Source organism: Trachurus japonicus, chromosome 4 (genome assembly GCF_045865225.1).
Source record: "Trachurus japonicus isolate A0001 chromosome 4, Traja_1.0".
Classification (NCBI taxonomy): Eukaryota; Metazoa; Chordata; class Actinopteri; order Carangiformes; family Carangidae; genus Trachurus; species Trachurus japonicus.
This window is the reverse complement of record NC_140910.1, coordinates 3,667,591-3,695,314: the sequence shown is the minus strand read 5'-3', so window position 1 is coordinate 3,695,314 and position 27,724 is coordinate 3,667,591. Positions and strand designations below refer to the sequence as shown.

The following is a 27,724-nucleotide window of genomic DNA, read 5'->3' as shown; positions in this document are numbered from 1 at the left end:
AACTCTATTCTATACTTTCACTTTCTCAAATATAAATCGAGTTCAAATAAAAAGGCAATTTTCCACCATGGTGGACAATAAAGATTTATTGTATTGTACTGTATTGAAAAATGCAGCATATAAAAATATCTGAGCTGGTGCTTCTTGTTTGACGGTGGGGTCGCCAGAAATTTGTGATGTCAAAATGGGGTCACGAGCCATAAAAGGTTGGGAACCACTGTAATACTGAGTATGAAAGTGTTATATTTATTACGAGGCTGAGAAAACCAGTGAACCAATTAAAATAACTATTCTACTAACAACTCATTAAAACAATACACCAAATGTATTTGAAAAAAAGAAAAAACAACAATATTTAAAAGAAAATTGGTGTATTTTTTTACTCTTCTAGCCCAGTAATTAGTACACACAAAGATTCATCCTGTTTGGAACCACTAATCAAGTTAATACTGTTGTCATTTCTACTGAAGGAAACACTATCTTGTAGATAAACAGGTATAAAAGCATGTGATGCTGCAGCTGCACTCTCTGTCAATTTGGACTTAAAAGTGGATGTTTATAGATAAATAAAGGTTTGTGTGTTCTGAGTCATCGGCACTGCTGTGTGTTTCCCCACTGTGTTGATGTATTGTAAATCGGATTTCTCATCAGCCGCTGTGTTTACCTTGCAGGAGACCAATGAAATTGTGGCCATTAAGAAATTCAAAGACAGTGAAGGTAAGAGGGGTCACTTTGTTGTTGAATCATCACTAAAGACTCCTGTTTTGTTTTCGTTCGTCTCATCTGAGCACACTGTAATCCCCATCTCCCACTCTGTCTGACCTTGGTGCAGAAAATGAGGAGGTCAAAGAAACGACGCTACGGGAGCTCAAGATGCTCCGCACCCTCAAGCAGGAGAACATTGTTGAGCTGAAAGAGGCCTTCCGCAGAAGGGGGAAGCTGTATCTGGTCTTTGAGTATGTGGAGAAGGTAAACTGTTTCTACTCACTCCCTGATTTTTACCTTTATGTTACTGTTGGGTTGTTTTTATTGATTTTCATGTTCATACTGGTTGTGTTTCGCTCCTGTGTAGAACATGCTCGAGCTGCTGGAGGAGTTACCAAACGGCGTGCCGACCGAGAAAGCGCGCAGCTACATCTACCAGTTAATCAGAGCCATCCACTGGTGCCACAAACACGACATCGTCCACCGAGGTAAAAAAAAATCATTTTTTATTAGGACACACGATAAAAACAGCTCACAGGAGACAGAGAGGAGACAAGAATAGACTTGTGCAGCACTGCTCCGTCACCGGGCACCATCTGTGCTCGTATTTTTAGAAACAAAACGAGAACCATTTTTGTACATTTGTCACATCTTTCGCAAAAATGATGTAAAATAGGAATCTATCAGTTTTTCCCCTCTTGAAACGGTGGCTTCAGTGGTTTGTACGCTATGTCGTAACCAACCATCACTGTTGTTTCGCAAGACGTGAGCATTTGGCAAGTCGGTGGCAGCAGAGCAGGAGGACCAGATGGCACATGTGAGCTTTTGTCACACAAAGAAGAGCGGCCATCCAAATGGCCTGTGGTATACCCAGGCACACATATGACAGCGTTATCGGGGGATTTCATGTTGGAGTTACGGTTTTGACTTTACAATCTGTGGTAGAATCACTGGTAGAATTAGATTTCTCTGCCCCTTTGCTCTTTTTTTATTGAATACTTTCACTTAGGTGGTAGTAGTGATGTAATCATGATGCCCCTCAGCAGCTGATGTGTTGCCTTACTCCCCCATCTGTGTTCTCCCTCTCCAGACATAAAGCCAGAAAACCTTCTCATCAGCTCCGATGACGTCCTCAAGTTGTGTGACTTCGGTGAGCGCCTCGAACAAACACTCACACTGTAAGAGCTGTTAAAAAAAAAAGAAAAAGGCAGCCAATCAGACCAAGCTGTGATGTAAAAGGAATAGAAAAGATATTTACCGAAACCAGTGCTTCCAGACTTGAGCCAGTTTTCTAAGGCTCTGTGTGCGGCCCTCTCTACTGCTTCTCAGGCCGCTGCTCCGCATTCTTCTCTCTTCTCAATTAATGGAACATGTTGGAAAACAAGGCACTAATCATGCTCTGATTCAATCTGGTAGTGCCACAACAAAACAGGGGGGAATGGAAAACAAGGCATAGCCAGTATCATGTAGGCAATCTGGAGTGAGAGACTGAAGACCTGCTGTTTGCTCTGTGTCAGCCAAAGGCATTGAGTGATCAGGCCTAGGCCAAACACACTCTGCTGTGAAGGTTTACATTTTTTATTTCCATTTTGTGTCGGTCTGATTTTTAATGTTGGTGAAAGCAACTTTGAGGGATTCTCAAAGTGGAAATGAAAAACTCAAATAACCGTCACCCTGTCATCAGCGAGATTCAGATTGACAAATTTTGGGGTCTTTAAAGGAATACGATGACATTTTGGGAGTATGTTTTGTAGTTTGCCTTGATGTTGAGAGATACGATCATCACCATTACTTTATCTGTACGCTAATTATGAAGCTACACCAGGGGCTGGTTAGCTCAGACAAGCATAAAGACTGGAAAATAAGGAAAATATCAAGCCTGACTGTGTTTAGATTTCTCATGCTACAACCAATGAAGCTCAGACATTCAGAAAGGTGAGTGATTTTTTTCCCTGTGATCTGTAGCTAAAATAATCAAGGCACTTAAATATTAAACATTTTGAATTCAAGAGACATACTGTATTATGACATTGTTTCCCAGTTGTTAAAAAAGCTTTATATTTAATGTATAAGGGGTATTACGTAATGCTCTTGTCTATCTTTCAACTAGACGGCAATTATCATTCTATTTTCTGTTTGTTGAAGTTTATTGTCACACAACAGGATTATAAAAATTGATTCAAATTTTTTCCAACATCTAGTTCAAATCTATATCAGGAGGTAGAGTTAAACTACATAATATGTATATATTATACATATATTATATGGTTAAAGGCATAGTTTTATATTGTGGATCCACTTACTACAAAATACAAGCTGGTGGACAGTTAGCTCAGCTTGCTGTAGCTGCGCCATAAATGCCTTGATGGCCACAATGACAACAAACAATACAATCTCAGCCATACCAACACCAGCAAATACATAACATAGTACATGTTGCACATATCCCATAACATAGCACCGTTATTGCACATATCCTATAACGCACATACTGTACATGCTGCACCTCATAAATTCACCAGAGCACTATAAAAATTATTCCACAAAGTCAAGAAGTATCGTTAAGAAATTTGATGGAAGTTGAAACAAAATAATTCTTATAATCAAGGTAAAACCGCTAAACCTTTGGAGCTACTATTGGAAGACATGTTTTGATTTTGGATAGAGGCAGGTTAAGGGAGGCTGTCTATTTGCTAGCTAACTGTCTCCTGACTCCTAACTGTAACAGATTATAACTAATCTACATTTAACATGAAGGTCTCCAGCAGCCGGGAACTGAGCTGTCTAACATATACTCAGGTCTTTTCTCTAATAACCAACCATCCTGTCATCCGATGACTAAACTCCTCCATCTGGTTAAAATACGCTTAAAATTAATACTGGCTAAAAAGTCAATGCTGATGCTTCTTACAGACGATCACAACACTGACACACATGGATATGACATCAACCAAATGCAGTAGACCATTACCTAATTAAATTTAATTAAATCAAAAAAGTTCCATATTCAAACTTTAAATGGGGGTGTTATCAGTATTTTATCTATCTTGGCAATCAAAGAAATTAAAGCATATTTCCTAAAGGCATTCAGATTTGAGTTGATAGATAAAAATCGTATGCATTAGTGTGTGTGTGTGTGTGTGTGTGTGTGTGTGTGTGTGTGTGTGCGTAACAATATCCAGGGTTACAGTAATATGACTTAATATTCCCAGAGGGCTCATCCTCTCTCCTCCTGTGTAGTTTATGTTGAACTCAGCAACTTTGTAACTCACACCTTTGAATCATAATGAGCATCCAGAGAGTTACAGAGCTGAAATCATTTTAGGTGCCTCAGCGTGTAGAGCATATCAAAAGACTCCTCATCACACCATATTGCTTCCTCTGCCGTCTCTTGCCAGGATTTGCTCGTAATCTCTCAGAGGGGACCGATGCCAATTACACCGAGTATGTGGCCACTAGATGGTACCGCTCTCCAGAGCTCCTGCTCGGGTACGTCCGCTCTTTTTTTTTTAATTTCATCCAACAACCCACTGGTGAATGAGAGCACTCATTTACTATACTGTCTTATCCTTTAAGTAGCTGCTCTTATGTCTGGCCCCTCATCACCGACCCTCTAAATCTCTGCTCCCAGGGCTCCGTACGGGAAGGCGGTGGACATGTGGTCAGTAGGCTGCATCCTGGGAGAGCTGAGTGACGGACAGCCTCTGTTCCCAGGAGAGAGTGAGATCGACCAGCTCTTTACCATCCAGAAAGTGCTGGGACCCCTGCCACCGGAGCAGATGAAGCTCTTCTATAACAACCCTCGCTTCCACGGGCTGCGGGTAACACACTTCACCCCCCCCAACCCTCTCACTCTGGGTCACTCTCTCTCTCTTTTCCCCGTTCTTCCTGCTTCCTCTTCTCCTTTTCTTTCTCCCTTATTTATTTTCTCCCCTTGCTATCTCTCTGCTTGTTTTTTTTTTTTTTTTTTCTGGCTGAGTTTGCTGTGCCGTGACTGATTGGATCACAATGACTCATCGTGGATCATGTATCCTGTGTGCTCTGTGAGGGAAGGCTGTGATAAGTCTTCTGTGGAAGGCTGGTGGTACAGACCAGGGCTGTCCTTCAGCTTCCCTCTCTGCCCACGCCTCGGGATATAATTATCAGTTTGCAAACTGCCCTTCTGTGAATCCCTGACACTGAATCCTCACTGATAAGGACTCGGGGAAGGATCAATAGTGGAGACAAGGACACTACATTTTTGTGTGAATACCTGCTCATAAATACACATGCATTGCAGACAGTTTTCTACCTTAAAGTGCTCTCTCCATTAACACAAGGCCATGTTTTTTCTTAATTAAGCATCCAGCACCTGCTCACACACTCAAGGAAAACAAAAGGGTCTGCTCCCCACAGCGTTTCTTTGTCTATTCTCATTTAAATGATTGGCTGCATCACCCTGAGTAGACATTCAGTTTTTCTTCGTAGTTTTTGATGAACCATAAAAATCTACATACTGCAGCATGGAGCTGGAGCACACATCACTAGTGAGTGAATGCAGGATGGTTAATGGTTGTTTTATCACACCTGCCACCTACGGTGTGCTTTCTGTAACACTTGGAGATGTGTGATGTATGAAGAACAGCTTCTGGACTTTTGGTAAACAGCAGATTCACAGCAGGCTGTAGAAACAGCACATCAAAATGACATGACATACAGTAGGAAGATTGGATTTTGGATTGTTCAGCAGTAGCATCTGCAAGGTGATATCAGACAAAACAAAAATGTCATGTTTTATATACTTGTATATTTTATCAAATGTTGTCACAGGAGCATTGTGAGATTTACATGATATTTCATGCAAACATCGATGCATTTATTCCCAGAGGAATAATTATAGTCATGGTAAATGGGTTGCATTTATTCAACACTGTTAGTCTTATCAACCATTTAAAACACTTAACAATGGAAGCCACATTGACATTCAGCACTTTTCTACTGTACACCCTCATACACAGGTGATACATGTTGTCAATTTAGGGCTCAGTTTGTTGCCCAAGAACTGGACCATATTGACCGGAGGAGTCTGGAATCAACCACCCAGGCAACCCAGCTTCCAATCATTTATTATTATCCAAACTGGAGGCTGTGACCAATGAAAGAGGTGATACATGTAAAATGAAATTGTTAAAAACAAAATTACTTATGGAAAAAAAAGAAAAAGTACAACCAGGAAACTGTCAAGTAAAACGTGTTATTCAGAGGCCAGAGTTCTCAAACGCTCACAAACCTAATTTCATTAAACTGACGTTGATATGGGGCGTCGTATAGCTCTCTCGGCTGAGCAGGTGCCCCATGAACAGAGGCTATAGTCGGCGCTGCAGCGGCCCCAGGTTTAATTCCACCTGCTGGCCTTATGCTGCATGTTATTCCCCACTCTTTCCCCATTTCCTGCCTCTCTCTTTAGTTTTCCTGTCAAAATTAAGGCATAAAAGCCCCCCCTCCCCCCCCAAAAAAAACCAACAACTTTAATTTCATGTTGATATAAACTGTCCGGTTGAAACCTGTTGAGTGTTAGTATACACTTGTGATCCTGTTTATCTTCTAAAGTAGTTTTCTTTGATTACTTGTATTGAGGTTCAGGTAATTAACTTCACTTGGAATAAAAACAACTTGATTACACATCCTCCTACAGAAGGCCAACTTTGTTAGTCCTTCCAGCAGTCACATGATTGTATTGTATCGCTGACTGTCACTGTTTTCCCCTCTCTCTTATTTCAGTTCCCTGCCGTGAATCACCCCCAAACCTTGGAGCGAAGATACCTGGGAATTATTGGTGGGGGCCTGCTGGACCTGCTGAAGGTGAGGATCTGTGTGCAAACACTGCTCTGCTGAGGAGATGTTTTTATTTATTTATTTATTTTTTTACCTTTCATCAGTACCTCGTTTACCCCATGCATGCAAACTCGACATTTTCTAAACGACACACCTGATACCTGCATCATTATCGTCATGTTTACGTCGTGACTTGGCGATGCCTCTGCACCGTTTCAGCATCTCTCAGCTCATATCCCAGCTCCTGCACTGCTGTTATTGCTGCGTCTGCACTGTAAACAGGAGCTTCATGTCAAGAATGTGGGCTGTGTGCTTGTGCTTTTCCCAGCAGATAATGACTCACTGCTAACATGTCATCTCAGGACTGACTACAGCAAGGACAGGCATATATCTCATTACTAATCAGGCTTTCTTGAGTTGAGTGAAGATGTATATTAACAGAAACAAATTATATAAGCTGATTGTATGATGTTCTCTGTCTTTTTAGCTCTGTTTTTGTACTCAGAACATTCCCTGCCACAGTAAATTACTGTTATGTGAAAATGTATCTGCAGTTCAGTTCAAAGGTTTTATTTTGAGTGTGTTCACACAGAATTCACCTCTCATTAAAATCCATGGAGACAGGTTATTACACATATTTATTCAAGCAAGAGAGAGAGAGAGAGAAAAAAAAGCAAATGTCACAAATCACATAATAGTTTGATGTTTGGTGACTGTAAGACACAATTAAATGCAGCAACAGCAGCCTGACTTTTATGATAATGGCGGTGACTCATATCATGGCTGCTTCAGTGTGCTCGGCAGCTCTGGATGTTCGAGGTGTCTCACGGTCTCACGGTCCCCCCCACCCTCCCTCTGTGTTTGTGTATCAGAACCTGCTACTGCTGAACCCGACGGAGCGCTTTCTCACGGAGCAGAGCCTGAACCACCACGCCTTCCAGACCCTGCGGCTGGTGGAGCGGCCCGGCCCACCCACACCCACACCTGTACGCTCCTCCAAGAGAAAACCTCACCATGGAGACAACACCACCCCCAGCAGGTCGGTTTGCAAAACCTGGCAGTGTCTCCCTGATGTTCACATACATGAGTTTGTGTGTTTGTCCTCACCCACCTCCCCCGACAACCATGAAATCTGCAGCTTTTACTAGTGACCAAGACACAGATGGAGTTCAGTGAAAAACATATATCTATATACATATATATTACATTAGCTATAGTTTTTTTTCTGTGCAGGGTCATTAGGTGGGGGGGCAGAATCAATCCCAACTCAGGACATGTCACCAGTCCATCACCAGGCTGATATATAGACAAACTCAAATGCTCACATTCGTATCTACAGTATGGGCCATATGTACACATAAGAGCTAGGCTGGTATACGGGGCATTTGCCTGTTGGAGCTATTTATTTAGTGTACTTAAGTATTTAGCATTGTGTAGTTTAGTTTAATTTAGTTTCGTATTAATTTAGTTAGTATTTACTTTCGATTATTCTGAATTGATTTGTTTCATTATGATTAGATTTTGTTAGTGTTCTGTTAGTTTATTATTTAGTTTAGTTGTTATCTTGTTTATTATTTGTGTGTTTAGGGACCAGAGTGCACCTTATGGGCTTATGGGTGGAAGAGGCACAGAGGAATTTCTTTTGTTCTTTGCTGCTTGCTCGTTTTTGGTTAAATAAACTTCCTTTTTTGGAAAAACAAAGAAAAACTCCAAGGCACTCTCTTGAGTTATTAAAAATGCCTTTAATTAATCTGGCATTGTCACAATGACATGTTTAAAATGACTATGACGCGTTTCGGTATCAAGCCTTCATCAGGGAGTCAAACAGATAATTCAGATACACCTAGGTCTTTTGTCTTGGTGTTTAGCCGATGACAAGACAAGAGAGTGCCTTGGAGTTTTTCTTTGTTTCTCCACATCCCTTGGATCCCTCCCCAAAGAGCACCTCTAGATTTGAGAAAGGAGTCCACGTAGCGCTCCTTGCTTTGAACATTTTTTTAAACTTCCTTTTTTGTTGGAAACTGACCATGGGATGGATGTTAAAGGGATAGTTCAACATTTTGGCAAATTCACCTATTGCCATAATCCCTACTGTACATAGGAGTAGGTTCATTACCCTTAATTGTCGGTGCATGTTGTTTTGAGATCCGCAGAGCAGAGACGTGAGCTGCTCAGTGAACACAATGGAGGTGAATGGTACAGGTCCCTTATCCCTCAAAACTCATCAAACACACAATCCAACAACTCCAAAACGCTCTCATTGACAAGTTGTGACCAGCCCATTCACCACACTATGAGATAACCATGTATAATTATGGAACGATACATGAAGCAAATACACAGAACTACTTGTGCTTTTGAAATCACTCCGCCCAGCAGCCATGCCTGAAATGTAGTTCCGGCTATGCATTTGCCTCGACAACAACTCTGTCTCATAATGTTACATTATTATTTCATAGTGTGGTGAATGTGTAGCTAGCAACTTGTCCACAAGAGCATTCTGGAGTTGTTGGATTATGTATTCGATGAGTTTTGATGGACAGGAGACCAGTACCATTCGCCTCCATTGTGTTCTCTGAGCAGCTCGTGTCTCTGCCCCGTGGATCTCAAGATAACATGCAACGATAATTAAAGGTAATGAACTTACTGCTATGACTATAGGGATTATGGCAATAGGTGGATTTGCCAAAATGTTGAACTATCCCTTTAAGTTTCTTTCGGCTGAGTATACACATACCCATGGTGCAGTAGTGGTCATTTGATTTTTATTGATTTGAAGAGTTGGATTTGGACCTTTTTTTTTTTATTATTGTTTTGACAAACAGCCACTACAGGGCCGGCGTACTATTGGGCCGTTATGAGGAGGAAAAAGCTATTTTGGGCCAATGAATGACCCATAAAGCAGGGACAGTGGGACATTGGTTCATTTTGTATACCTACACTGGGCTGGCATCTAGGCCCCACCCCACCCTCTGTCTGATGCTGTGGGCCGTTAGAGAGCCAAAAGTCTGTGGATGGGTAAGACCGATTGTGGTTGGTTGGTCTGGGGCCAAAAATGCCAGGGCTGATTTATTTTGTCCCTGTGTATGACATCTCAGATTTTATCACTACCTTGTTCAGCTTGACCCCTCTCCTCTTCCTCAGGAGCCATGGGGGAAAGAGCTCAGGAAGCCACCGCTCCAGCAGCAGAGAGTGCTCCAGTCTGCCCCGGCACGAAGACCTCCACCCCAGCAACGACAGCTTTCTCAACGGCAACATGTCTGCAGCGATCAACCTCAGCCCCACCCTGCACCCCAAGAACTACCAGCCACAGATCTTTAACCACTCCACCTCCTGCAACATGGACCTCGCCAGCAGCAACCTGCCTCACCTGCTCAGCCCGGGCGAGGCCAAGAGCAAGTGCGACTTCGAGATGAACCTGGGGTCCAAGGCGTCCGACGGCCCCGGGGCCAAGTACCTTAAATCCAACTTCCGCTCGCAGCAGAACCGCCATTCTTTCGTGGAGGGGAAAACCAACACGCTCCAATCGGGCGAGAAACACAGTCGACACAGCTACATGGAGTCTCACGGCTCCACCCCCGCCTCCTCCAAGTTCGCCTACCTGAACTTGTCTAAGAGCTACGGCACGCTCAGCGACGCCAAGTCGGTGGGGAACTTAAATGATGTGCATCTTTATGCCGATGAGCCCACGTCTCGCTACTTTCCCTCCAGCTGCCTGGACCTGACGGCCCCGGGCAGCCCGGCCGCCCGCCGAGTCGACAGGCTTGGCGCCGGCACGGCTGGCCGAGGCAGCATGCGCTCAGACAGGGAAAGTAACACTCTGGACTCCTCCTACAGGCGCTCTTCCACCCGTCACAAGGCCTCAGAGGAGGCCAAGACGTCGGACGCCCTGGACCCTGCGGACAGCGGCATGGACCGAGGCCACTCTCACTCTCTGTCTGCCCCGCACGATCCGTCGTCTTACAGTCAGGGATACACCAGCCCCTTCTCCTCCCAGCAGAGGCCGCACCGCCACTCCATGTACGTACGGAGGGACCACCAGAGGACGCACGGGACGGACGAGGGGCTGCTGGTGGGGCAGGGCATGCCCACCAGGGCCAGCAGCCTCCAGCTCCTGTCTCCGCAGCTGCAGCACCGCACGCTGCCTCGCCACTCCGGAGGCTCCTCCAGGGAAGAAGACATGAGCAGGGTCAGTCATCAGCCCACAGCAAACCTCTCCATGCAGTAGGAAAAGCCTGAGCCTACAGAATCTAATCATATCATGCCTACACCAGGTTGTGTTGGATAACTCTTCCTCAGTCACTGTTACAACAGCGCAGCCAAGATTTATTCTGGTGGCCCTGAAAATATCAGGATCTGTGTTTAGATCTTCTTAGTCAGTTTGTAAAGACACAGCAGGATTAACATGAGTGCAGCTTCAGCAATGGATGTTAGGAATGTGACTCTCTAGTATATACAGACAATCATGTTACCTGTATATACTGTATATACACATCTAGTATATATATAGCGTGTGCGCCTGTGTAATTGTATGTGTGCTGCAATGCTGAGCTCACCTCACGCTTCACCATGTCTCCATTAACAGAGCGAACAGGCACCCACTGAGGTCACCCACAGCAGACCCCCAATAAGGGACTCCACAAGGGACAACACTGCATCTTTTCACACACAGCGGCAAAAAAGCGAGGTCCGACATTCTGCCTGCACCCACCATTTCCCACCCACATCCAGTCTTCTGAGAGTGCGGATGTGGGTGGATACTGCTGTCATGAACTGCTCTCTCTCTCTCTCTCTCTCTCTCTCTCTCTCTCTCTCTCTCTCTCTGTCTCTTTGCATCAGATGCCTCCTCATTTTCTCTATGTGCTTTGCTTCCCTCTAAAGTGACTACTTAGGATAGCACAGCTTGTCATCGCAGCACATTTCAGTTTGACTCTGGAATACATTTATAGCGTAACAACTAACAAATGTTGTTTTATCATAATGAGCTCTTTGAATCAGTACGCCTCCCCGTGTTTGTGTTCTCTCAGGTAAATAAAACTAATAGCTCTGATAGAGAAGCATGCAAAGCGAACTGGCCCGGAAGTTGGGTTTTTTTTACTGTAAATGTGACTAGCTCTTTCTGTTGTGACTCAGGTTGGCTTATATCATGACCAGCAAACAGAAGATGGGGGCTCTTCCAAAGAGAATCGCAACATTTACAGTGAATCCATGCCCAGGAGGGTGGGCAGCTTCTACAGAGGTTGGTTTAGTCATATATCACTGCCTGCTTCTGTCTTTGTTTCACTGCGCTGTGGACATCAAGTTGTCAGTTCACATTCACTTCCAAATCTTCTATAGATACAGTAGAATTGAACTGCAGAATCTCTAAAGATATTACAGATTCCAGCTCAGAGCTTGATGTATTGAGATTTGAGAATAAAAATGAGAGAGAAAATCATTTTTAAAAAAAACATTTATTTAAAGGGATAGTTCAACATTTTGGAAAATTGGCCCATTGCCATAATCTCTATAGTCTCAGTGCAAGCTATTTTTAGAATGGCGGAATGTTACAAGACAGAGTTGTTTTCGAGGTAAATGCAGAGACTGCTTGCCGAAAAACTGACCCCGATGCGAATGTGCATCAGCGGTTTTGCATGAATTTACCTCTAAAACAACTCAGTCTCGTAAGGTTCTGTTATTATCTCATAGCGTGGTGAATGTGCAGGTCACAACTTGTCCACCAGAGCGTTTTGGAGTTGTTGGATTGTGTATTTGATGAGTTTGATGAGGGAAACCAAGAATTCCCATTAGCCTCTGTAGTATAGCTCTCACCAGCTCGTGGCTCTGCTCTGCTGTTCTAAAAATAGCTTGCACCGACAATTAAAGGTAACAAACCTACTCCTAAAACTATAGGGATGATGGCAATGGGCCAATTTGCCAAAATGTTGAACTATCCCTTTAACATGAACAAATAAAAGTCAAATATTTTGAAGAGTTTGTTACCATATTAAGAGTTTATAGCTAACCATAGACATTAAGCAGGTTTCTGTTCACCATTTATTTTAGCACGTTAGCACATTACCTTTATCTAACTTGTACCATTCTTATCTGGGGACAGATAAGAATAATCTCAATGTGTAGGCAAAAGTCAATGACAAATTAGTCAGAGTTTTTCCTAATATATCCTACATTGAACTTGTCTGAAGAAAATTTTATGGTGCTGCACTCAATAGCTGTCGAAACGTGTAAACATGTCACTCCAAACCACACATGTTCATGTTCAGAGAGGTTCATCCAAATGTGAGTCTGAACCAGGTGGTACATCAGGGTGGCTAATGATCATTGGTATTAAACAGTTAAACTTGTGCATGCAATTATCTCTAAAACCCCTCAAAGAAATCTTTATTGATTCCATGCAAACATTTTCCTTCTCTATTTTCTTTCTAGCAGAAAAATAAGACACATTCAGGGATATTTTGTGCCATCTTTCATCTCAGTGTCCAGGGTCTACAGGGGTACTGGTGTCTGTCATAGTGATTTTTTTTTTAACTTTACCACAAAGGGTTAGGGTTGTATATTTGCTCCTTATAGCTTCTAACAAAAAACTGCACAGAAACACTACTGACTTATTTTCTTTGTTAATGTTGATTTGTAAAATATTAGATGTTTACTGTGAATATAATGCAATAATACACTATCAAATCTTTTGACAATCTAGCACGTCTGGAAGCTGCAGAAACTAGCCATGTATAATTTGCTGAATGTGTTGTAGATCAAGAGTTTGATTCCCTTCCTGTGTGTATCAAAAGGTGAATAAACCTGTGTTCTTTGAGCAGTCCCCTCCCCCCGGCCGGACAACTCCTTTCATGATGGCAGGGGTCAGAGCCGGGGTTCTGGTCACTCTGGGGAAGGCAGCAGTATGTCCAACCACTCCAAACGTCAGCCAGCCTTCGACCCCTGGTAATTATCTCCTCCTCCAAGTGTTCTTTAACTTTGGTTTTTCTTTGACAACATCAACTCCTGCAATAAATCTGACACTGGCCTCATTGAAACAGCCAGGTCATATTAGAAGATGTTGTACCTTTTCTAGCTGGGACATGGCGTTCACTAGTATGCTTGGTCTTATTTTCAGGACTGGCCCAGATACTGTAGTGCTGAACCCCTCTGAGCCGTCCAAAGAGAAGGAGAAGCAGGGCTTCTTCAGAGCAATAAAGAAGAAAAAGAAAAAATCTCAGATGGTGAGTTTTGTGTTAAATGGCTCTGAGGATGAACGTTCCTGTCTGAGAGCTGCTTCATGCACATGTCAGCACCTCTGTCTGTCCACACACTCCTCCTCTGCAGCTCTCCAAATGTTTGATACTTTGAGAGATGTTTTTTGCGTGATGCCTTCATGTGTCCACCAGTCATGTGCCTCTATATTGCAGATGGGGGTCCCCGATGGAAGGCCGCCCGTCATCAAGAAATGTCTTTTCCCTCTGTTTAGTCCAAAGAATAACATAAAGCATAGCTCCTCTGTGAGAGTCCTCCCTGTAGTGTCCTCTCCCATGGTACATGTTGTTTTACACTATCCTACTCATCTCCTAACTCACTGTCACTCTAACATCAGCATGCATCACTAACCCTCTTTTACTGTCTCATGTTTTAGTGGTTTTATTTGGTGATTTTAAAACAATACGATGCATCTTGGTTAAATCATACGACAGAGTATTAGGGCCACATTGAGAAAAGAAATGTTTTCACAAACTTTAAGAATAAGGTCTTAGTTTAAGGTCCAAAGTTTTATAAAATCATCATACTATGAGGAAAAAAGTCATAATTTTCCAAGAATAATGTGGAAATTTTATGAGTAAAATGTCATAAATTTACAGGAAAAATGTTGCGATGGTATGAGAATAAAGTTGTAAATTTACGAGAAAAAAGTCGTAATTGTACCATTAAATGGATACGGTAAGCTGTTCTGGTTCTTTCTGTACAATAGATGCATTTTCTCACATAATTTTTTCAAGTCCTGATACTGATGACAATGTATTGTTTGTGAAACCTGTACTGAAGTACAACTTCACGAAATGCTCCACAGCCCTCATTTAAAAAAATGTCCTCCTACAGGTTAAAATTTAAACTTTATTCTTCTTTTCTGGTATATTATTAATATTATTCTCAAAAATTGTGCCTTTTTTCTCGTACATGTAAAACTATGACTTTATTCTCAAAATCTGTGAGAAAAATATTTTCTCAATGTGGCCCTAATACTCCGTCGTAAAATCACATAACAGCGAAGTGATAACATGAACCAGCCAGATCCACGGAGCAGGTGAAATATTCAAAGAATTCTAAATAACATGACTCTTATTGAAGTCACTCTGCACAACTCTTGTCTGTGGACCTGGCTGTGTGTCATCATCAGACTGTGATCAGTCACCACTGGCTTCAGCCACCACAGCCCTAACAGCATCTCTCCAGTTATGAGCTGAGGACAAACGAGAACACTCATACTTTGCCTAAAACTGCGCCTGTTTACACTGGTGACATTTTACCACAAACCAGCGTCAACACAGAGGCTTCTGATCCAGCTCGTCTTCCTCTCAAAATGCATCCAAAACCCATGACCTGATTATAGAGCACAGATCAAGGCGGGAGGATGAACCAGAAGAGATGCTAAATATAAAAGAAAGCACATTTTGACATATGAAACTGCCCGCTGCTGCAGTCGCACTAATGGTTCATGATGAAACAGGTGTTTGAAAGTATTTCTTCCCCTCACATTTCTATTTATACGTGACAGTTTGTTCAGATGCTGGGAGGGGGTTACTGCTGATGACAGAGCACAAATAAACACAATCTGGCCAGGAGGAATCAGGCAGTCAGACTCGGTGAAACAGCAAGGAGAGGAGATAGTTTCAAGAAAATCTTATGGAAAGCTTCATTTATCAATAATAAACAAGATGAGTCGTCTCTTCTCTTCCTCAGATCAGCAACTGCTTCGGGTTTTTGGCTCCAGCTGCATGTTCTGATTTTTAATTTTTACAGTTTTGCCGCACATGAGATCAAATGACGCTACGGCCTGTTATCTAAAATAACTTCACATTCACGTCCGTGGTGTATCCACACATGTAAATGACAAAATGGAACGCACGAGTACATTTTCTAGAGCTCATTGTGGGATTTTAGTCTCAGTGACACAGGCATTAAGGAGGGTCAGCGCAGATAAGAGGATGTGTAGTAGCCTATGTGACTAAACTGGCTCAGAGGCAGATGGGTGATAAACAGCAAAAATGGTTCAGGCCGTCAGGAATCCAAAAACAGGTTATCCAAAAAAAGACAGGAGGCAAGAACAAAGGTAAACCCACAAGAACACTGGGAAACAGAAAAAAGGAGCACAAGGGACCAAGGGAGAACTGAGCAGACAAACTGACTCAGACTTAAATACACAAGTGAAGGGAAAGACAATATGACACAGGTGAAGCAGGGCAATCCAATCAGTTTCATAAGTGGGGTGGGGGGACGAGGACAGGAAAGTAAACTATAATCATTAATAGATCATGAATATCAATGGAAGTCTATGGTGGAAACATCTGTCTCTATTTCACCTCAGAAAGAGAGGAAACTCAGTGTGTGTTCCTTGTCCTTCACATTGTGTGGACCTGCCGTGGTCGGAGGTGTGAGGTTGTACATGTAGACAGGTTTAATGAAGCGTTGACTCTGTGGCAGCAGGTTCCCACTGACGGGGTGGAGACAGTCCTCCAGAAGTCCTCCAGGTCGTCCAGTCACCAGAGCAGCCGCCACAGGAGCCGGGACAAGAGCAGAGACCGGGACCAAGAGCGGGACCGGGACCGGGACAAGGACTGGCCTCCTGAGAAACTGTCTGATTCACACTCTCCGGTGAGTCTCAGGAACAAGACTGAAGGTTTTATTCAGGATGCATTTTGGTTTAACCCTTCAGAGTCTATGGCATTTACATCTGTATTTCTCTCACCTGGTCTTCTTGTGTATTCATCCTTGTAAAACCTCAGCCCTTTAATGCACAATCAAGTAACTGACATCCTTTTTTTTCAGGACAATATTCATTCAGTAGTGGTGTCATATGAATGTAGAAAAAGCAATATGATCAGAAAAAGAAAGGAAAATAAAAGACCGAAAATAAATTTCACATATTTATTGGAAACACAGAAAATTATTATAAACTTCATTTTAGACTCTATATAACTGTTTTTTGAGGTCTTGGGAATTAGGGGGAATCGAATAAGGGCTCTAACTGTGATACAAAATATAATATTTACATTATTTACAAAATTGCCCCACTCATCTGGCATGAAAACAGTGTGTGTCTGCAATGAGGCAGAGAACCACATCACAGGCCTGACATTTCCGTGGGGTGCACAGGTTTTTTTGTCTTGTTACCTGCAGTGAACAAACTGTCTCCTTCCATATGAGGCCCATGTCTTGGTCTTAGCTTACGAAAAATGCGTAAATGGTAATCTACGTATTATTTATTGCATTTACGGCAGATTTTCCTGATAATCACGGTTATACAAGGCAACAGAGCAACCGTTCTGATGTGACACGGGTTAGGGGGACACAGATGTTTGCATGCAGGACTACTTTGCTTCTGGGTGAGCTACAGACACACTAGTGGGCTCTTTGTAAAGGCTGAAATCATTATATCCTTTATTTAAACCTTTAAATCGTTTTCTATTGAAATGTCCCGCTTTCAATAAAAAAAGAATGACATCGCTATCATTTGTCGTTCCGGAGATAGATGCGAAAGAGTAAAACAATAACTCCTGCCATCGTATACGGTGGCACCGACCTCAGAGGGTTAAAGGGATAGTTCAATATTTTTGGCAAATTCATCTTTTGCTATAATCCCTATAGTCATACAGTAGGAGTAGGTTTATTACCTTTAATTATCACGGATCTGCGGGATAGAGACACAAGCTGCTCAGCGAACACAATGGAGGTGAATGGTACAGGTCCCCTGTCCCTCATCAAACTCACCAAATACACAATCCAACAACTCCAAAACGCTTTTGTGGAGAAGTTGTGAACATTACACGTGAAGCAAATACTCGGAACTACTTGCGCTTTTTAAATCACTCCGCCCAGCGGCCGTGTCTGGAATGTAGTTCCGGCTATGCATTTGCCTTGAAAACAACTCTGTCTGGTAACGTTACGTTATTATCTCATAGCGTGGTGAATGTGCAGGTCACAACTTATCCACAAGAGCGTTTTGGAGTTGTTGGATTGTGTATTTGATGAGTTTTGAGGGACAGGGGACCTCCACTGTGTTCGCTGAAGGCACAACCTACTCCTGTGAATATAGTGATTATGGCAATGGGCGAATTTGCCAAAATGTTGAACTATCCCTTTAAAATGTTTGATTTACAGATGGTCGTGTGATGTGTGATGTATGATGTCATTTCAGAGTCAGCCACTGAAATCACTGCGCAAGCTCCTGCACCTTTCATCCTCATCCTCCAACCAGACCACACCCTCCGACATGCGCTACCAGCCGCTGCCTAATCCAGCCTCCGCTCAGGGCGGTTTCACAGACAGCCGGGGTCACTCAGGGGTCAGCACGCCCCAGCTGAAGAGCCGACAGACAGCCTACCCGCTGCCCGGGCAGCTGGAGTCCGGCTGGCACACGTCCGCCATGGGCCGCCCAGAGGGGAACCCCTACCCGGAGCAAATGAGCATCAAGGGAGGGCAGAACGGGCACGGCTTCGGCCGGCCTTCCAGGTCTCGTATGCCAAACCTCAATGACCTGAAAGAGACGGCTCTGTGATCTCCGTCACCCTTCAGCTTTCACATCCACCGCAGACCACACTTTCCCCTCTGTTGCTCCCACACCTTCCTTACGTAACAGTACACCTGCTGTTCACACACACACACACACAGATACCAAACCTTCTGTTTTAAACACTGCTTGCAAACAGGCCAAAAGCCTTTTTATGTCTCAATTTTTTTTAAAGCTTTCATGTTTGATAGACTTTATATTATTACTTCTGTAATTCCGATTATAATTTGTATCATAAAGTAAATATATATAAATGGATAGATAAAGTGTAGATTTTAAGTGTAAGTATTTTTGTTTCTATTCAATATAGAAATATAGTACATTTTACTGCGTAGTATTTCCTTAAGACTATCTAAGGCATTCTAAACAGAAGTTTTACCAGTTGTTACAATAGAGGTCAGTAATGTCAGTAACTTGTGTTCATCCCACCCAGGACTCTAACTCTTCCTCTGAGCTGTCTTTGCCTTTGGATGTGCTCTGTCTTATTGGTTATAGATGCTCAAATGTGCAGCTACAAGTCAAAGCAGTTCATGTTCTTAAAAATATAGTTGGGAGTGCAATTTTTCTGAGTTGGCACCGACAATCTTAAAAGCTTCGATCTACTTACTCTTTTTTTTGAGGATATTTAGGTTTTTATGTCTTTGAAATGCAGCCATCTTAGACCATATGGTACAGTTCAAGTCAAGAGAAATCCTACCCTGCATCGCCCTCTGTAGGACGTAACCCAGCACTGCATTTACCGGTTTATGACAGAGGTTACTTTGCACTAACATTTTAGGCACTGACTTTTCATGACTGCAGTCCATCAGTCTGAGGCCAGAAGGAGAAAAAACGGTCTGAGACTCATGGACCCTCCTGTGTATTATAAACAAATATTATTCAATGACAACTATGGCTCAGTCAAACAGAACAAACATAATAACTACTCCTTATGCAGACTACACCCAAGATCCCTCTGTAGTAATGTAATCTAACACTATTTACTAAAAGCTGTATTTATGTCTGTCTCATGAAGCACCTTATGGATGAATCATACAGCAGTCAAACCTTGATGCTCTGCACAGATCCACTTAATGACTAAGTTAATGAAGTCAGTGGTGCGGGAGGGGATTACCTCCCACACCTCCAGGATTCAAGGGGGAGATTTCACAAAAGCTCCTTCCAAGTGCTTTCATTCGTATGGCCGGTTAAAACATGTGGAGATACATGCAAAATATTCTATAAAGATGAACTGCTGAATGTTTTTGGTTTCTAAAGAAATTTACTTGTCAGTTTTTTTTTCTAATTATTGATGCAAAGCAATTTTTGCAGCAGTTAAAGGAATACAAAAGCCATTCTCATTGTACTAGTGCAGTGGTTCCCAACTGGTCACATGGTCCCACATGTTTCTCATGTGTTCATTTGACCTCAGTGTTATTTAATACCACTGATTATATACAGCGACATGCAAAAGCTTGGGCACCCCTGATCAAAATTTCTGTTAATGTGAACAGTTAAAGGAGAATTCCGGTCATTTTCTAAATAACGCTCCACAGCTCTAGGTCCCCGAGTGCTACCACAGGAAAAGACCCAAGAAAAATATGTGCAGCCAGGACCTAGCTCTCCTCCTGCTAGCTGCGCTACATTGCTGTAATGTAATGGGGGCAGAACTTTAAAACTGTGACTTTGGCCTCTATAGTCGACTGTGGAGCTCAGGACTGTTTCCATATCAATGAAGACTGCTCCTCATCTGTATATTCTGGTTCGAATAAACATGCACGACCATCATATTCAAAATGTTCCTCCATCTCTTCAACATCGGATCCAAACATATTCTGCTTCTTCCACTGTCTGCACTGATGCAGACTGGGCATGCGCTCGACAGTCGACTAGTAAGGTCTACCACACATGTAGCACTACTCTCTCATATTAACAGAGTTTATACACAGTCAGTGTTGTGTGGTAAGGCACTGGTGGATGTTGCAAGGCATGTGTAGTGATATTTTGAGGATAATAGAGGCCAAAGTCACGGTTTTAAAGTTCTGCCCCCATTACATCACTGTTTAACTGCAATGTAGCACAGCTAGCAGGAGGAGAGCTAGGTCCTGGCTGCACATGTTTTTCTCAGGTCTTTTCCTATGGTAGCACTCAGGGACCTAGACCTAGAGCGTTATTTAGAAAACGGAATTCTCCTTTAAGCAAGTGGAAAGGCATAAAGTTAAACATGAAACACTCTTTTGCAATATCAGTGTATTATTTTTGTTTTCTACAGTTTTAGAGTGAAAAAGGAAGGGAAACAAAGCAGCAGCCTGCAAAAGAACGGGAAACCCAGGAGACTTGAGCTCTCAGATAACTTTGACCAAGGTATCAGACAAGATATTTACTATTTACATGCTGTGAGAGTTTCCAGGGGGGGGGGGGGCTACTAGCTACTAACTATGCAGGGTGGCCAAACCTTTGCTGCAGGCCCTTTTCCTTTTCTGTCATTTTGAACATGTAAAAGATGAAAATAAAAATATAAATATATATTCATTATCTTGTTTAAATGTAAAGGGAATGTGTCATCTGTAACTTTATGCCTTTTGTAGATCATTTCATCTTCCACTTGCTTTAACTGTTCACATTAACAGAAATTTTGACCAGGGGTGCCCAAACATTTGCATGACACTGTATGTCAGTGTTTAGGTCAGCGTTCAGGTTTGGTCCAGTTTGTGAGTTCGTAGCATCTCCACTTGGACTGACAGCTGGACAATTCACCCATCCACTCCTGAACTGTTCTGTCATTCAGCACGTTCTCAGTGTTTGATCAGTTTCCTCAGCAGCAGTGTGTCTCAGCTGCCAACCCAGCGCTGTCAGCTCTCTCTTATACTCTCACCTGCCAACCGCTCACACAGAAAGCCACTGCTCAAGTATGACTGCTGACCGGAGCGTCGTATAGCTCAGTTGCTAGAGCAGGCGCCCCTATGAACAGAGGCTGTAGTCCTCGTGGCAGCAGCATTGGGTTCAATTCCACCCCTGGTGGCCCTCTGCTGTGTGTCATTCCCCATTCCCTGTCTCTCTTCGACTGTCCTATCGTATAAAAGGCACAAAAAGCCCCCAAAAAAACGTAAAAAAAGAAAGAAAAAAAAGTGTTACTGCTGACTATTTCCATGCACCCTCTTGTAAATGTAGTTCACCTGAACTAGTACATCCTAGTCCTCCGGTTCGGAATCACAGTACTAGTGTATATTTAACTGACGACACACCGAGACACTTGGGATGAGCTTTTAGGTGAAAGTGGAACTACGGTGTGGGTTTTTGTGTTTGAGACAAAGTGCCATGAACAAAAAGCTTGGCAGGAACGAGTCTTCAACTTTTTATTGTTGCACTTTGAAGAGACTGTGTGACTCAGCAATATTGCTCCGACGCTGTAAATTCCTCCTCACTTCATGTTCACCATGCGCACAGTGTGTGAGGGCCGAGACCAACGCGGTGTCCAAACACGACTGTATCGTATTGTGTGTTGTTGTGCATCTGTATGGATCGTGCACACTCAAGACATACTAACTCCACACAGTACATTTCTCTCTATGGATTAGTGTTTTGCTGAAGGAGCACCGTGTATTATATTAATACTGATGTGTGACTACTTGTTTGGTAATATTTATAACAGAGGATGTTTATCAACTGTTAAAATGAAATCAAGTATTACGTTTGTGCTTTTATTACAGACACAAATTAGTAGCATAGTCAGTGTTTATCTGCTTTTTTTTCCAACAGAGCATTTACATGAGACCGTAAACCCACAAACGAATGCTTAACAATTTTAGAATATACATGTTTACATATGTAACAGTGACTCTCAAATAAAACAAGCTCATTTGATTTGACTCTTACCCTGTAAAATCTTTTTTTCACAAGTGATTCTTCATTGTTTATTACTAAGTGATGAAATCTTTGACTTTGACTTAGTGCAGCACACAGACATCCAGATGTTCTCCTTTCATCTGGAATCTCCTGTGTGCGCTGAAAAGGTTTCTGATCTAGTGTTAATATATTAGAACCATGACATAATTGATACTTTAAGACAAATAGAATAGTGCATCAAAGGTCACCAAACATGTCCACCTGGCCAGACGTAGTTTGCCTCGAGCCTCACCGGAGAAAGACAGACATGTTAAAGACATGCAGGTCATCTCAAAAAGCTGGACCAGTGTCCCCTTTTTGGCAAGAGGCAGGTTGGCAGGGGAAGGACGGACGGTGAGGTGAGAGAGGGCCCAGCACCCTTCAGGTGCACCTGTTCATGCACATCAACAGCTCCATCCTCATGGCGATGCGGGTGTGCCAGCCCAGCGGCAGCAGGCGGATGTAGCGGGCCACGATGGGAGGGCGCAGCAGGTTCTGCACAGTGGAGGAGCGGTCAGAGTTCCCGTAGAAAACCTGGAGAGCAGCAGGGGAACAACAGTGTGGAAAATCACTATCAGACCAACGTGTGTGTGCACATACACTCTGCAGAGAATCATCAGGAAAACACTATTTATCTACTTATTAATGGATCAGTGACAAATAAGGGTTGGCAAGATGAGCAATTCGGAAATATCTTTAAAATATGTTTTAAAAGCATCAGATTTAAATGTATATTTTGTATTCATGCTGGTTTTATGTCATTTGAAATGACATCTGAACCCTTTTTAACACAAGTAAAACTGAATGTCCTGAAAATGTCAAATGGTGAAACCACAAAAGACTGATAAATATTAAATATTTGATTTGAACTTCTGAAAACATTGAATTGAAATAAACTTTTTGTTGTTGTTGCTGTACCGTAGGCTATTTCTATATCTAGATTTTAATGCATTTAGGCAGCAGGACTTATATACAGCAGGACATAATGTGACAAATGATGTCAAATTTGTCAGTAAACATAGTGTTGCATTGCAAAAGCGAATTACATTGATCCCACATTTGAGTCCAGATTTATTTTCAGATTTTTGTGAAAAAATACCAGTTACACCACTTGACACTGGATTGCATCACATCATTGACCCTAATACCCAAAATAAACAGGATCACATTTTTGTGATGATGTTCTTGCATTGATTTAGAAACTGCAGTGTGGGTATTTTAAACCCACTGAAGTGAGGACAAAAGTAGCATAGAAAAAAACACTGCAGTCTCCTGTCAGTAAAATACATTGAACTAAACCAATCATATATATAGTATATTGTTCTGTGAGGTTTTGTTATGGAATGATAATGCACTAATGCTAATGCACTTTTCATGATTGTAAGTCAACAACGGCTGTCAGCAGTTTATTACAAATTTGTAAGACTTACTTTAGCATGTTCGTTGTAAATTTGGCAATCATCATCACCACCATCAGTGTGTGAATGGATGAATGTGATGAATGATGTAAAGCGCTTTGGGTATCGTTCAGGTATAGTAAAGCGCTATATAAATACAGACCATTTACCATTTATCACTTCAGTCTTGGTGTAAATTCATGATTTTCCATCGTGCTGACTCTGACCTGCAGAAACGTTACCTTACAGCAAGGTGAGTGTTTCTGTGGTGACCAAGCGTGACGTCACAGACTGACATTGATATCCTGGACTAAAGTAAGTGCTCTGTCCACCACCCATTACCTCACTTACAGTGTGATCCATCTGCATGTGCAGGTCCAATTGTGATAACAGTTAACATCACGTCTGCTTATTTCTTTATGCAATCTAGTGACCTCAAGAGCACAGGTTCAGTGCACTCACTGTTTCCCTGTAGAAACTAGTTGAAACTGGCTGTGATTTCTCTGTGTGAGATGTGAGGCACATTATTCAATGGAGTGTTGGGAGTTACTGTAATTACTGTACAGTGAACAATACTGTCTAAGATGCTTCACTGCAGCAGCATCAGTGAAACACCACAACAAGATGTAACACTGATAGAAAACATTAAGATGGAAGCTGAATGACCTTTTTTGGAATAATTAGAAGATGAGAATGTTACAGTAACTTGAAGATCATCACTACTGCTGTCTGTTACTTATTTGTTTTTATTTACTTCTATTACTATGGTTTTATTTTTTATTCATCGTTTGCTTGTTTTGTTGTATAGTACACTGATACATTATTTGCTATTGCTTTGGTCATTGTTATTTGTATGTTTTCTATATGTAAAAATGCAATAAAATATTGTTTTAAAAAAAGGGTTAGGGTTAAGATGGAAGCTGAATCCAAAATTCTGGCTCTGCTGCAAAACTCTCCACTTTCACATCTGAGCTCATTTCCTCCAAACCCAGCTGTTTACAGAGGTAGAGCTGTGTATTTACCCTGTTGTTTCCTGACTGGTCTTTGTAGTAGATCCAGTTAAGAGTCTCCACGGTGCGATACTGGACACTGTATTTAGTGATCCACTCGTCGGCATCACAGCGGCCCTGGGTGAGGATACCAGACACCACCCCCACCTCCTGCAGATCGATCTGGATCCACTGGTACTGGTCGTTGAACTTGGACAGCCACGCACACCTGATCAGCACCAACAAAGTGTTTGTTGTATCACATTCACAGTCAGAGTTGTTATTTATTGTAACGTGTGCAGGGCCGTTGCTAGGAATTCTGGGCCCCCTGAAAGAATACTAAAGTGGGCCCCTGCCCCCTGACTTTTCCACTTTTTTTTCTTAGACTACGTATGTATTATCATTTTTTATTTAGCCTACTTTGTTTTGATGCTAATGCAGCATTGCTATGAGTATTAGTCAGGGTCTTATGCAGAATAATTCAGTCATACAAAGATTAGACTACTGGGTTTTTTGTGGGCCCTACTGGGCGCTGGGCCCCTGGAATTATCATCACCTTTCTCCCCTATACAACGGCCCTGAACGTGTGAAGCAGAAGGAGAGAGCGGACCCACCCAAAGCCTTGGTTGTTGAGGCGAGCCTTATTGGGGATCCAGGAGGAGTACCAGCCGCCGTACTGGTCCTGATTGGAGCAGCTGATCTGGTCTGATGACACTGATCCAGATTCAAAGCCCAGGGCGCTGTGGTAGGGGCACTCTGAGGAGATTTCAAGTGCACAGACAGATCAAACTCAACCTCACAGAAGTCACACAGAAACACAGAACGTCCGCCGCTGAACAAGCGACATATGTGTTCTCAGATGTTCCAGAGTCTCTCTGTTCTGCTCTGATCTAGCTTATAGTAAGAACTGGTACTTGCGTGATAAGATCAGGACATCTGATGTGTGCTGCCTCGCCCAGTATCATGCTATTAGGTGAAGGGCATGCCCTATTTTGGGCTCTCTAATCTGCTCATCACATTCCTGCTCAGGTAATGAGATTACCTCACAGCATTTGATGTTCCAGAACCTCTTCCTCACACTTCCAACATTTCCAACCTCAAGCTGTTACAACATAACACAACGGATTCAGGCCTCGTCCTCTGTTCAGAGCTGTCAAGATCATGGCGGAAGGTGACTAGAGAGGCAGAGAGTGGAGGTTTTTTTTTGGCAGAGTGCACTAAAGGACACAAGCCAGAGCCAGCTACCATGAGCTGAGTGATCCATCACACAGTCTGGAGCTCTGCATGTGCCCTACAGACGGCTGAGAAAGCCACCGGACTCACTGCTGCCTGCTGTCAGCCTTGACATGTGAGGTTCTCCACCAGGTCCCTGCCCTTCACATAATGTGAATCTCATTTATTATCACAGTTCAAAAAAAAAAAACTTAAACTGGGGAATGAAGGACATCCAACATCCTTGTGGCCTAGGAGTGAGTCCAGGTGGGGTGACAGCGGTGCAGTCTGACTCCTCACCTGGCATGCAGCTCATTGGTTGACTCTGAGGAGACGGGGGCAGCCAGGTGGGCGGGACAGGTGGCAGGGCGGCGGGGGTGCGCGTCGGTGATTCAGCAGACTCGCAGTCGCAGGTGCAGGCTTTCATGTCCCGCGTCCATGTCTCGATCACCTCCTGGTCCTCCTCCTGCAGCTCCTCCTCCTGGACCACCTCCTCCTCCTCCTCCTCCTGCAGGACGCACAGGGAGGGGTTAATCCACACACGTTGCTCTCACGGTCAGTCAAAAATGACATTTATGGCTCAGTACAGGTGTTTTATTGACTAGTGGCTCTCACCTCCTGTGAGTGAACAGTGATCAGGGCTGCAACACATCAATAGATGCATGGAATGTGGAAGCAGACAGTAAAAAATTAGCTGTGAGGACTGAAGCCAAATTTTGAATAAAGAAATAAAAATGGAAATAAATGACAAACTAAATATCAAATCATAAATTACAGCATGATGTTTTATGGTAATTATGTAACATGGCATAAATTATTCAGCAAAATGTGTGAATAAGTTGATATTGAAAGAAAAAATAACAAATTAAAAACTTTTTCGATGGAATAGAAGAGTACTGAATAGTTCTCTAATTACATACAAGCCTCTCCATAATAAAACATAATAAATTCCAAATTTAATTGCAGCATCATTTCTGTATGTTCCTTTGATTAGTATGGTTACAAAAAATACACAATGACCACAGCAGAGCAGAGAGTAAACTGAGCTTTTTAACGCAGGTTCAGTGTTTTATGATAGAACAATATCTCTCATTCAAATACACAGTGACTTACCCTGACACACAAGCAGGAGGAGCAGCACAGCAGCAGCACGAGCAGTCACCTCCATCTTCCTCTTCGGCTGTGCAGGAATGCAGTGTGTGTGATGAGCACAGCTAGTGGACAGGATTACTGTAATCCACAGGCCCACGATGGCACCGTCTAATTCTCTTTATTGGCCCTCAGACGCCTCCTGCACACGCTGCACCTGCACCTGCACCCATCAGCTCACACTTCAAGAGTGAGTGAGTGAGTGAGTGAGTGAGTGAGTGAGTGAGTGAGTGAGTCAATCATGTATAACTGATGTGTATCTGTCATCTGTCCAGGTTGAGCTGTGTGAGCACACACAACATTTGGAAAAGGAGGATCTTCTGAGCACAATATTGTTTTTATGTGGAGGTGGAAATGTCATTAGTTTGCTCCCCCTTTAATATTAATGATTATTATGAATATGATAATAGAAACACATAATGAACCCACAGCTGGATTTACCTGAGGTTCTTGCTGTTAGGCCTCAAGATCAAGATTACAAGATTACAGTCCACGTGTCAGTTTTAGGCCCTAAGACCTAATATCCAACCAAATCTCCTGCCTCCAAGTTTCAGATAGCTTGTTTGTAATTTGATGAGACATTATTTTACCTGGATTAGGCCTTGGAAGAAGTGTAGACTTACATATACAAACAACCCGATATTACAGTTCATAAATAATATATTTAAAAGGAGGTAGGCTATAAGTATGATAAGAATAATTCAAATGGAAAAAAGAAAAAGAAATAAAAACATACATCTCCAATTAAAACTCTCTGAATAGATTTAAATAACAGATTTTTTTTCATACAGCCTACATAATAGACTAAAAAGAATAACTTT

The 27,724-nt window shown here is 42.5% G+C and overlaps 2 protein-coding genes across 9 annotated transcripts in view; one reads left to right on the top strand and one right to left on the bottom strand.

Annotated features, from left to right (window-relative positions):
- The window catches only part of LOC146988283 (cyclin-dependent kinase-like 5), a 45,380-nt gene extending 23,268 nt beyond the window's left edge, over window positions 1-22,112 (top strand). For 2 of the 7 annotated variants that reach the window (XM_085773452.1, XM_085773451.1), the window contains exons 4-19: window positions 672-717; window positions 833-969; window positions 1,073-1,193; window positions 1,796-1,855; window positions 4,104-4,194; window positions 4,337-4,526; window positions 6,466-6,546; window positions 7,392-7,558; window positions 9,664-10,708; window positions 11,105-11,206; window positions 11,653-11,758; window positions 13,335-13,458; window positions 13,631-13,736; window positions 13,923-14,045; window positions 16,207-16,377; window positions 17,921-22,112. In XM_085773452.1, the coding sequence (XP_085629578.1) occupies window positions 672-717; window positions 833-969; window positions 1,073-1,193; window positions 1,796-1,855; window positions 4,104-4,194; window positions 4,337-4,526; window positions 6,466-6,546; window positions 7,392-7,558; window positions 9,664-10,708; window positions 11,105-11,206; window positions 11,653-11,758; window positions 13,335-13,458; window positions 13,631-13,736; window positions 13,923-14,045; window positions 16,207-16,377; window positions 17,921-18,280 (3,030 nt within the window). In that variant the 3' untranslated portion in view covers window positions 18,281-22,112. The remainder of the gene's footprint in view (window positions 1-671; window positions 718-832; window positions 970-1,072; window positions 1,194-1,795; window positions 1,856-4,103; window positions 4,195-4,336; window positions 4,527-6,465; window positions 6,547-7,391; window positions 7,559-9,663; window positions 10,709-11,104; window positions 11,207-11,652; window positions 11,759-13,334; window positions 13,459-13,630; window positions 13,737-13,922; window positions 14,046-16,206; window positions 16,378-17,920) is intronic. The other 5 variants (XM_085773453.1, XM_085773454.1, XM_085773457.1 and 2 more) reach the window with 5 other exon arrangements.
- On the bottom strand, window positions 21,952-27,050 carry LOC146988282 (retinoschisin-like). Of its 2 annotated transcripts, none has more exons than XM_085773459.1 (6): window positions 26,868-27,050; window positions 26,370-26,395; window positions 26,055-26,259; window positions 25,157-25,298; window positions 24,576-24,771; window positions 21,952-22,690 (listed from the first exon to the last, which is right to left on the bottom strand). In XM_085773459.1, exons 1-6 carry the CDS (start codon window positions 26,920-26,922, stop codon window positions 22,538-22,540), a joined length of 777 nt encoding a protein of 258 aa, XP_085629585.1. In that variant the 5' UTR covers window positions 26,923-27,050; the 3' UTR covers window positions 21,952-22,537. The 2 variants fall into 2 exon arrangements, with proteins under 2 accessions (XP_085629585.1, XP_085629586.1); XM_085773460.1 differs by having other exon boundaries at window positions 26,055-26,256; window positions 26,868-27,041.
- Between the last annotated feature and the right edge of the window lie 674 nt (window positions 27,051-27,724).